General features: G+C 35.0%; 1 protein-coding gene and 1 pseudogene across 1 annotated transcript in view; one reads left to right on the top strand and one right to left on the bottom strand.

Annotated features, from left to right (window-relative positions):
- The window catches only part of CATSPERB (cation channel sperm associated auxiliary subunit beta), a 100397-nt gene that overhangs the window by 78182 nt on the left and 9570 nt on the right, over positions 1–12645 (bottom strand). Inside the window, exons 3-4 of the mRNA XM_069493087.1 lie at positions 12091–12231; positions 5492–5552 (exon numbers count right to left, since the gene is read on the bottom strand). Coding sequence (XP_069349188.1) covers positions 5492–5552; positions 12091–12231 — 202 coding nt within the window. The remainder of the gene's footprint in view (positions 1–5491; positions 5553–12090; positions 12232–12645) is intronic.
- LOC138380921 (pyruvate dehydrogenase (acetyl-transferring) kinase isozyme 3, mitochondrial pseudogene) lies at positions 50–1852 on the top strand (annotated as a pseudogene).

Below are 12645 nucleotides of genomic sequence, written 5' to 3' on the forward strand. Positions count from 1 at the left end.
ATGATTAATTAAAATATATAGTGTAAACCCTAGGGTGAACTCTAAAAAAATGTTTAAGGTATAAATAATAAGCCAATAGTGGAGATAAAATGGAATCATAAAATTAATTAATATGAATGAAGACAAAAAAGAGAAAAAAAGTAAAATAGAAGAGATGGAACAAATAGAAAACAACCTGCAAGGGGGAAGATTTCATTACAACCAAATATGAACAATTACATTAAATGTAAATGGTCTGAAAATATCAACCAAAAAGACAGATATCTAGATTAGATGTAAAAATCAAGACTGAACTATATGCTATTTTTAACAAACCCACTTTAAATATGAGAACATAGATGAGTTATAAGAAAAAGAATGGGTGGGGCCTGGGGAAGCCATTGGCAGCACAGCACAGCTTTAGCCTGGGAACTGCTGAAGTGGCTGCACCTACAGGCCAAAGCTGAGGCTGAAACTGAAACTGGAGTGCACTCATGAAGAACATGGTTTGACTGCACAGGTCTTCATGTCCACCCAGACATGTAGGCGGATCTATGCACTGTCCTGGTGAGGCCATGGCTATACTGGTGGCTAGTGAAACAGCTGGTACCCAAGTAGACCAGGTGCTATTTGTGCCTCCTGCTGTCACTGTTCTCCATCAAGCAGTTTCTGGAATTTGGGAGAGATAATGGTGAGAGAGAACATCATATATGATTCTACAAAAGGAGATTTCTGTGCAACTGGCTAACACAGTGAGAGAAGTCAGTTTTCTGCCAGATAATTTGCTTAACTGGCCTTCAGTGGGACTGGCGCAAAGTTGGTATATGCAGAACTGTCTTGAACTTTTAGAATATGAAAATAAGAGCCCTGAGGATCCACAGATCTTGGATAACTTTCTGTAAGTTCTGTTTTAAGTCAGAAATAAAAGCAATGATGTGGTTCCCACAGTGGTACATAGAATGATTAAATATAAGGAAAACTATGTGTTTGATCCTTTCATTAGTGATAACATCCAATATTTTCTGGACTGGTTTTATACCAGCTGTATTTCTTCCCACATGCTTATTAATCAGCACACACTTTTGTTTGGTAGTGACACTATCCTTGCTCATCCTAAATACATAGGAAGCATTGATCTCACATGTAATGTGGCTGATGTCATGAAAGATGTATATGAAACAGCCCAGAGGCTGTGTGAACAGTATTTAACTGGTAGCTCCAGGGCTGGAAACTGAAGAGTTCAATGTCAAAGCTCCAGACAAACCTACTCAGGTAGTTTATGTGACTAGACATCTGTTTCATATGCTATTTAAGAATTCAGTGAGAACAACAGTAGCACTACATGGAGACAGATAGGAGAGATATTTGGCTGTTAAAACCCTTGTTACTTTGGGTAAAAAGCATTTATACACTAAGATAAGTGACCAAGATGATGGTGTCTCACTTTGAAAAGGTATCTTTTTAAAATCACATGTATTCAATTTCACATAGACATAGCCTTGAGCCTGTAAGATCTACCCCTTAGCTGGATTTGGTTAGAATTTGCCATTTTTCATCTGTATGCTAGATATTTTCAAGGAGATCTAAAACTATTTGATAGAATGAATGGGTACTGATGCTATCATTTATTTAAAGGCACTTTTAAGTGATTCATTTGAGAGACTTCCAATCTTTTTACTTTTTTTTTTTTCTTTTTAGATCTTTGCAGTGACTTGGAAGAAAGACTTCCAGTTTTTAGTAAGTCTGTTTGGCACCATTACAAAACCACATCTGAAGTTGGCGAGAGGACTGGTGCAATCCTAGCAGTAAACACAGAGACGCGTCAAAATACAAGACTAAGCAGGAAAAGATAAAGACTGATAGAAATTTCTAATACTCTCTGTGAAGAAAGATTGTCTTTTACAAGTCAATCAGAGAAAACTCCTTTCCTCTACGAACTCTTGAGCAAGGTGCCACCATAGTGATCCCAGTGCTTTAATATTTATTTTCTTCATGTCAGCTGGGTATTTCCATGGATCCCTTTCTATAGTCTCCCATTAAAGTAGTTACTCGAATAATTTTTCATCATACCTTGCCTCAGTGTTGTTAGTGACACAGAGGAGCACAGAGCCTCCCTAGATCTCCAGTGCCCTCATATCCTTCACCTCATTATTATAGAGTTGAGTATCTATAATCTCCACAGGATTCTGGACTTCTTCCCCATTCAAGACACAGCATATACCTACTGTGACCAAATATCGTGCTTTTCTCAAACCAATGATCAGGGCTCAGGGTATCTGGAACTAAAGGCATCAGCAGAGTCCATCTTGATAATTCAGTCCCAGGGTCTTTCCTTTCTTATATGCATCCCTCCACTCTCTGACTTGGACTTTTGCCTTCCTCCACCTGATTATATTCTCAACATGAGGCATTGGTGCTTTCATGTTAGATCTTACTCATTGAGGCATTGGTATTATTTTAAAATTCATTTGAATACTTCTGTTGATGAAAGTCTTCCAAAAGTTGTCAGAAAAAAGGTAAGAGGACAAAAATTACGTGGCATGTGAGCAATAATCAGAAGAAAGCTGCAGTGGCTATATCAATATCTGACAAAGGAAATTTCAGATCAACATAAGAATAAAGAGGGGAAATACATATGGTAAAGGAATCAATTCATTGAAAAGATATGAGAACCCTAAATGTGGACACACCTAATAATAGAGCTTCAAAATACATAAATCAAAAGTTGATTCAAGTGCACATGGAACATTTATCAAATAAGTCATAAAACACAAGTTAAAGAAATTTGTTATATGAAATATACTCTCTAAGCATAATGGAATTAAGCCAGAAAAATTAATAACAAAGAGATATCTGGAAAATCCCCAAATATTTGAACATTTCACAACACAATTCTAAGTAACCATATGTCAAAGATAAAGTGCCATGAGGAATTAGAAAATATTTTTAATTGAAAGAAAATGAAAACACAACATACTAAAATTTTTGGGATGCAGATAAAGCAATGCTTAGAAAGAAATATATAGCAGTAGGCTGGGTGCAGTGGCTCATGCCTGCAATATTAGCACTTTGGGAGGCCAAGGCAAGAGGATCACTTGAGGGCAGAAGTTCGAGACCAGCCTGAGCAACATAGCAAGACCCTGTTTCTACAAAAAATAGAAAAATTAGCCAAGTGTGGTGGCATGTGCCTGTAGTCTCAACTACTTGGGTAGCCAAGGTGGGAAGATCACTTACTAGGAAAATACAGATTAAAACCACAATTAAATGCTACTACATATCTATTATAATAGAATGGCTAAAGTTAAATATATATATATATATATATATATATAAACATATACATATATACAATTATACACACACATTTATATATACTAAGTGCTGGCACGGATGCAGATCACCTGGTGGTCAGAATGCAAAATGATACAGCCACTTTGGAAAACAGTTTGACAGTTTTTCTTATAAAGTTAAGCTTACCCTTACCATATAACTCAATAATCCTACTACTTGATATTAGCTAAATGCAACAAAAATTTATGTTCATACAAAAACCTGTATGAGATTGCTTATAGTAGCTTTATTCGTAATTGCCCCAAACTGGAAAAACCGAAATGCCCTTCAACAAAATTAACTATGGTACATCCATATAAGAAATACTACCTGGTAAGAAAATGGAAGAAACTACATCATAGCCAAATCTCCAATGAATTATGCTAGGTGAAAGAAGCCAGACTCAAAGGCTATATATTCTATGATTTCATTTATATGACCCTGGAATAGATAAAACAATACGCACAGAAAAGAGACCAGTGGTGGCTGGCCTGGGAGAGGGAGAGGGATTGACTACAGGTTGAATAATTTTATTAGGTGATAGAGCTGTTCTATATCTTGATTGTAGTGATTACACAGTTGAATAAATTTGTGAAAACTCATAGGACTGGACACCAAAAAGGGTATGTTTTACTGAATGTAAATTATATCTTATATAAGTGTTGATCAGTTAAAACAAATTTGATGGTGAGTACATGTGGTGCTTATTTTTCCGTTCTTGGGATACTTCACTTAGTAGAATGGGTTCCAGCTCTATCCAGGATAATACAAGAGATGCTATATCACCATTGTTTTTTGAGGCTGAGTAGTACTCCATGGTATACATATACCACATTTTCTTAATTCACTCATGTGTTGATGGGCACTTGGGTTGTTTCTAAATCTTTGCAATTGTGAATTGTGCTGCTATAAACATTCGAGTGCAGATGTCTTTTTTATAAAATGTCTTTTTTCCCTTTGGCTAGATGCCCAGTAATGGGATTGCTGGATCAAATTGTAGTTCTACTTTTAGCTCTTTGGGGTATCTCCATATTGCTTTCCATAGAGGTTGCACTAGTTTGCAGTCCCACCAGCAGTGTATGAGTGTTCCCATCTCTCTGCATCCATGCCAACATTTATTGTTTGGGGACATTTTGATAAACGCCATTCTCACTAGGTATAAGTGATATCTCATTGTGGTTTTGATTTATATTTCCATGATGATTAGAGATGTTGAGCATTTTTTCATATATTTATTAGCCATTAGTCTATCTCCTTTTGAAAAGTTTCTGTTCATGTCCTTTGCCCACTTTTTGATAGGGTTGCTTGATTTTTTTTCTTGCTGATTTTCCTGAGTTCTATATAGATTCTAGTTATCAGCCGTTTATCGGATGTGTAACATGCAAATATTTTCTCCCATTCTGTAGGCTGTCTGTTTCTTCTTGTAATAGTTTCCTTGGCTGTGCAGAAGCTTTTTAATTCAATCAGGTCCCATTTATTTATTTTTGTTGTTGCTGTGATTGCCTTTGGGGTCTTCTTCATAAATTCTTTGTGTAGGCCAAAGTCTATAAGAGTTTTCTAAAATAAATTTTTTTCTTTTTCCTTAAGTGGAAGTAAAGTTGGCTTTTGTTTCTTGCACTTACCATATTAAAACAACAAAGCTTTCACCATTCTTAACCTATGGGAATGTGTCATTTGCCTGAAGATCTACTAGCTCATTTTACTATTAATAGATCAATACTCACAGCTCTTGGAATTTGATTTTTCTCCTCTTTTCATCTGTGTATATACAGTAGCATATAAAGCTACACTGCCACATAACACTTAATAGTAGACTCCATAAGAAAATAACATGTTATATATACAGCCTTAAGATTGATTCTTTTTCAGCAAAATTAATTAGTGTCCAAACTTCTCAATACTATAATTTCCAAGTTCTAGAAAATAAGTTTACTTTAAATAAAGGATAATGTTAATGTTATGTATGTCAGAACAATCTATAATAGGATTGTTAGATAAATTACAAGAAGCCAAATTAAATTTGAATTTGAATTACAAATAAATTTTGGTAAGCATGTCACCAATACCACGTGGAACATTTACATAGGATAAAAAATAATTTTTAATACAGTAAATATTTTTTATTTGCTAAATTTATTAATTCAGACCTATGAGTAAAAGCACGAATTCAGATCACTCTTACCTGTGTTTTGTGTGATGTTTTCTCTAGGAATATCAATCAACCAGAAAACCCGGTCACTAAACTTGAATAAAGAAGACAACAGAAAACAATGTTTTACAATGTTAATAGCAACACTTATATTTTCATATTCTATTCTATCTTGTAAAAAATTAAACAAAAAGCATATACCCTTTACCTAGCAACTTCACTGTCAGGAATTTTTCCTACAGTATACTCACATATGTATGCAATAAAATATATTCATGGATATTTTTGTATCATTGTTTATAATAGCAGAAGATTGGAAATAATGAAAATGTTCATGAGTTATCCATAATAACATAGCCACATAATGGAATACCATACAACCAAGGTCAGGTAGCACAAAGTTGAAGTATTACTGGTCTAAAGTGTCAGAGACTGGCCGGGCGCGGTGGCTCACGCCTGTAATCCTAGCACTCTGGGAGGCCGAGGTGGGCGGATCGTTTGAGCTCAGGAGTTCGAGACCAGCCTGAGCAAGAGCGAGACCCCATCTCTACTAAAAATAGAAAGAAATTATATGGACAGCTAAAAATATATATATATATATAGAAAAAATTAGCCGGGCATGGTTGTGCATGCCTGTAGTCCCAGCTACTCGGGAGGCTGAGACAGGAGGATCGCTTGAGCTCAGGAGTTTGAGGTTGCTGTGAGCTAGGCTGACGCCACGGCACTCACTCTAGCCTGGGCAACAGAGTGAGACTCTGTCTCAAAAAAAAAAAATAAAAAAATAAAGTGTCAGAGACAGAGCTTGGAGTTGGCAGAGGATTTGGGAAGTTAAGAGGAAAATCCCAGGAGTAAGGAAACTGCAAGAATGATGAGTTCCAAGATTTAAATATAAACTCTGCCCAAATACTTGGGAAATAAAGGTGCAGAGGACATTCCTAGAAGACCAGTTTTTAAAAATCAGCTGTGGGAACTAAAAGAAGAGAGATATCAGCTGTCAAAATCACAGGTAAGATAGTTTGCAATTTTTACCAAGGAAAGTTATCTGCCCTTTAGAATAACAATAAGAACAGCAATTTTTCAGAATAACATAAGAGAACACAGAGTTGCTACAGCTTATTATCTTCAATGTCAGTTTTCAACCAAAAACAAGACATGAAAAGAAACAAGAAAGTGTAACATATTCAGGAAAAAAAAAAAGGTAGACAATAAACTGACTCAGAGTGAGTCCAGATAGCAGACAAAGACTTCAAAGGAGTATTGCAAATACATACATAGATTTAAGGAAAATATTGTCATTACATGGGAATGGATAGAGAATCTCAACACAGAAATGAAAAATATAATAATAAAACCAAATGGCAATAATGAGGCTGAAAAGCATAATAACTGAAGTGAAATATTTACTAAGCAAATTCAATGGCAAGTTAGAGATGGCAAAAGAATGAATAAGTGAATTCAGAGATACAGCAATTGAAATTATCTGATATGAAAAAGAAGGAAATGATTTAAAAAAATGAACAGTCTTAGAGACCTCTAGGACAATGTCATGTGTTCCAAAATGTGCATAATTGGAGTCCTAGCAGGAAAAGAAATGGAGAAAAGGGAAGAAAAAATTTTTGGAGAAATAATGGCAGAAACTTTCCAAATCTGGTAAACTTATACTTCAAGAAGACCAGATAACCTTAACTGGGTAAATACAAAGAGAAAATCTTTTTTTTTAATTTTTTTTAAATTTTTTATTTATTTATTTATTTATTTATTTATTTTATTCATGATAAATTATTAAGTGAACAGTGCAAGTTAAAAACAATAGTTTCATATTTTTTCCCCACCCCCCCTTTCCCGAGTCAGCACCTTCAAGTGTTACCACTCCCCAAACAGTGCGCAATGCACTCATTGTGTAGGCATACCCCCATCCCCTCCCCCACCCCCCCACCTCAGTCTGATGTCCAATTAGTGTCGTTCCCAGATTTGTATTTAGGTGATGATCAGGGAAACCAATTTTCTGGTGAGTACATGTGATGCATGTTTTTCCATTCTTGGGATACTTCACTTAATATAATGGGTTCCAACTCTCTCCAGGAGAACCATAGAGATGTCGTATCTTCATCATTCCTTATAGCTGAGTAATATTCCATGGTATACATATACCACAGTTTACTAATCCAATCATGTATTGATGGGCATTTGGGTTGTTTCCACATCTTTGCTATTGTGAATTGTGCTGCTATAAACATTTGGGTACATGTGCCTTTGTTACAGAATGACCTTACAAAGAGAAAATCTTAAAAGCATCCAGAGAAAAATGACACATTATGCACAGGAAACAATAATAAAATTAACAGCTGACTTCTCATTCAGAAACAAAATTCAGGAGACCACTGAAAACCTATTAGAACTTATAAAAAGTACAGCAAGTTTTCAGGATACAAGATTAATATGAAAAAAATCAATTGTATCTCTATACATTTGCACTGCACAATCTGGAAATGAAATTAAGAAAGCAATTCCCTTTACAACAGCACCAAAAAGAATAAAATGTGAGAAACAAAATTAACAAAAGAAGTACAAAACTTATATTCTGAAAATGTAAAACATTATTGAAAGAAATTAAAGATCTAAATAAATGGGAATAAATGTTCATACATTGGGACACATAACATTATTAAGATGGCACACAAGAACAGAGACATAGATCAATGGAAGAGAACTGACAACCCAGATATAAAACCATCCTCATATAGCCATCTGATCTTTGTCAAAGCAGACAAAAACATACACTGGGGAAAAGAATCCTTATTCAATAAATGGTTCTGGGAAAATTGGATAGCCACATGTAGAAGACTGAAACAGGATCCACCACACCTCTCACCTCGCAAAATAATCAACTCATGATGGATAACAGACTTAAAAAACTCATGATGGATAACAGACTTAAACCTAAGGCATGAAACTATAAGAATTCTAGAAGAAAATGTTGGAAAAACTCTTATAGACATCGGCCTAGGGAAAGAATTTATGAAGAAGACCCCAAAGGCAATCACAGCAACAACAGAAATAAATAAATGGGACCTGATCAAATTAAAAAGCTTCTGCACAGCCAAGGAAACTATTACAAGAGCAAACAGACAACCTACAGAATGGGAGAAAATATTTGCATGTTACACATCCGATAAAAGGCTGATAACTAGAATCTATATAGAACTCAGGAAAATCAGCAAGAAAAAAATCAAGCAACCCTATCAAAAAGTGGGCAAAGGACATGAACAGAAACTTTTCAAAAGAAGACAGACTAATGGCCAACAAACATATGAAAAAATGCTCAACATCTCTCATCATCAGGGAAATGCAGATCAGAACCACAATGAGGTATTACTTAAGTCCAGTGAGAATGGCTTTTGTCAAAAAGTCCCCAAAACAGCAAATGTTGGCATAGATGCAGAGAGATAGGAACACTCATACACTGCTGGTGGGGCTGTAAATTAGTACAACCTCTATGGAAAGAAATATGGAGATACCTCAAAGAGCTAAAAGTAGAACTACAATTTGATCCAGAAACCCCATTACTGGGCATCTAGCCAAAGGGAAAAAAAGACATCTGCACTCGAATGTTTGTAGCAGCACAATTCACAACTGCAAAGATGTGGAAACAACCAGGTGCCCATCAATACATGAATGGATTAATGAAATGTGGTATAGGTATACCATGGAATACTACTCAGCCACAAAAAACAATGATGACATAGCACCTCTTGTACTATCCTGGATAGAGCTGGAGCCCATTCTACTAAGTGAAGTATTACAAGAATGGAAAAACAAGCACCACCTGTACTTACCACCACATTGGTATTAATTGATCAACACTCACGTGCATATATAGTAGTAGCATTCATTGGGTGTCAGGCAGGTTGAGGGGAAGGAGGGGATAAGTATATTCACCCCTAATGTGTGTGGTGTGCACCATCTGGGAGATGGACATGCTTGTAGCTCTGACTTGGGCGGGGCAAAGGGAATATATGTAACCAAAAATTTATACCCCCGTAATATGCTAAAATAAATAGATATATATAATTAGGATGATAATATCACCCAGATTTATCTACAGATTCAACACAATCCCCCTAACAGAATTCCAGATGGCTACTTTGTAGAAATTGATAAGCTTATCCTAAAATCCATAAAGAAACTCATGGGACCCACACTAGCAAACGCAATCTTGGGGAAAAAAGAACAAAGTTGGAGGACTTATGCTTCCTGATTTCAAAACTTAATACACACCATTTGATCCAGCAATCCCATTACTGGGCATCTACCCAAAAGAACAAAAGACATTCTATTAAAGAGACATCTGCACTTGAATGTTTATAGCAGCACAATTCACAATTGCAAAGCTATGGAAACAACCCAAGTTTTCATCAATACATGAGTGGATTAAGAAAATGTGGTATATGTATACCATGGGGTTCTATTCAGCCTCAAAAAACAATGGTGATATAGCATCTCTTGTATTATCCTGGATAGAGCTGGAACCCATTCTACTAAGTGAAGTATCCCAAGAACGGAAAAACAAGCACCACATGTACTCACCATGAAATTCGTTTTAACTGATCAACACTTAAGTGCACATATAGTAATAACATTCATCAGGTGTTGGGCAGATGGGACGGGGGAGGAGGGGATAGGTATAAACACACATAATGAGTGCGGTGCACATCATCTAAGGGGGGCACACACTTGAAGCTCTGACTTGGGTGGGGCAAGGGCAATATACGTAATCTAAACATTTGTACCCCCATAATATGCTGAAAAAAAAAAAAAAACTTAGTACAAAGTAACAATATCAAGTCAACACGATACTAGCAGAACAATAGACATGTGGATCAATGCAATAGAACTGAGAATCCAGAAATAAACTCACACATTTATGGTCAACTTATTTTGAACAAAAGTGCCAAAATGGTTCAATTGAAAAAGATTAACAGTCTTTTCTATAAATGGTGCTAGGACATCTGAATATCCACATGCAAGAGAAGGAATATGGACTTCTACCTCACATCCTATACAAAAATGAACTCAAAATGCATCAAAGACTTAAATGTAAAAGCTAAAATTATAAGCCTCCTAGAAGAAAACATAGCGATAAATTTTTATGACCTTGGATCAGGCAATGGTTTTCTATGTATGACACCAAAAGCACAAGAAACAGAATTAAAAATAGATGCAATGGACTTCCATCAAAAAAATTTCATGCATCAAAGGACACTATCAAGAAAGTGAAAAGACAACCCACAAAATGGGAGAGAATATTTGTAAATCATGTCTGATAAGGGACTTCTATCTAGACTATATAAAGGACTTTTACAACTCAATAATAAAAAGACAAATGACCCTTTTAAAAATGGGCAAAGAATCCAAATTGGTATTCCCCCAAAGATATTCAAGTGGCCAGTAAGTACATGAAAAGATACTCAACATCATTAGTCATTAGGAAAATGGAAATCAAAACCATAATGAGATAGCACTTTATACCTACTAATATCCATACTAGGATATGGCTATTAAAAAAAAGACAGATGAAAAAAGTGTTGGTGAGGATGTGGAGAAATTGAAACCCTAATAAACTGCTGGTGGAAATGTAAAATAGCACAACCACTTTAGAGAACAGTCTGGTAGTTCCTCAAAAAGTTAAAGATGGAGTTACCATATGACTTTGCAATTCCATTCCTAGCTATGTATCTAGGAGAAATGAAAACATATTTTCACACAAAAACCTTTACATAAATGTTCATAGCAACATTACTCAAAATAGCCAAAAAATGGAACAACCCAAATGTTCAACTGATAAATGGATAAACAAAATGTGTTATCTATACAATGTGATATTACTCGGCCATAAAAAGGAATGCAGTACTGATATATGCCACAGCAGGGATGGATCTTGAACACATTATGCAACTGAAAGAAGCCAGTCACAAACACTACATATTATATTTCATTTACATAAAATGTTCAGAATAAGCAAATCTATAGAGATAGAAGATCAGTGGTCTCCTAGGGCTGGGAAGTAGAGGAGACAATGGGGAGTGACTGTTAATAGTTATGGGCTGTCTTTTCAGGGTGATTAAAATGTTCTGGAATTAGATAATAGTGATGGTTGCACAACTCTATGAATATACTAAAATCACTTAATTTTATACTTTAAATAGGTGAATTGTATGGTACATGAATTATATCTTAATAAAGTTGTTCAAAAACATAAATACACTTTCAAGGTGGAAAAAAGCCCAGAGAATTCATTGCCAGCAGATCTGTACTGTACAAAATGATAAAAGAAGTTCTTCAAGTTGAAGGAAAGTGACACCAGATGGCAACTTGTAGCTACAGAAAAGAATGAAGAACAGTATAAATAGTAATGTGTAGGTAAACGAGACAAAAAATATTTTTTCTTCTTTTAATTTCTATAAAAATATACGACTATATAAGGTAAAAAGTATAACACTGTATTATTGGGTTTAAAACATACATAGTTGTAGTATTACCGAACTACCTATTTTTTAAGAAAACATCCTATAAGGAAGAAGAGTATGATTCTTGCTACTAACATATCACAGAATAAAATAAAATATAATTACCAATGATAAATTAAAGTGGAAGATGCCATTATATGTACTATTCATGATTCCCAAGCTGGGAGCAAGTCCTCCTGATGTGAACACACTCAGCATTCCCTTTGAAGAAATCTCATTTTCAGTTTGGAAAAAACACTGGATTTTCTTTAGGAAAGAGAGAAAAAATGTAATAATAATTTGATAGACACATATTATATTAATTTAAAAGTAAAACTTTTAAATTAAGACACTACTCTGTGAAAAGTAGATGCTGCTAAAGACTGCTACCTTTAGTAATTCCCATCTGTAGCTAGGAAAAAAATATCTAATTTTAAAAGTATACTTTCAGAACTCAGTAACCTATTATGCTAGTGTCATAAAGGTTTCATCCTTATAATAACCTTTTTGATAATAGAGATGGTAATAGTTATTATAATATGTGAAGTAAACACAGACTCAAAGCCACATGCTATCACATATAGAAATTTGAATTTTATTAAAATATTATTTTGTGTATAAATTAAAAAGGAAGCAAAGCTCATCTTACTTCATTTTTACGGACTATTTCCTAATTTTGAG

This window comes from Eulemur rufifrons, chromosome 2 (genome assembly GCF_041146395.1).
Source record: "Eulemur rufifrons isolate Redbay chromosome 2, OSU_ERuf_1, whole genome shotgun sequence".
NCBI lineage: Eukaryota > Metazoa > Chordata > Mammalia > Primates > Lemuridae > Eulemur > Eulemur rufifrons.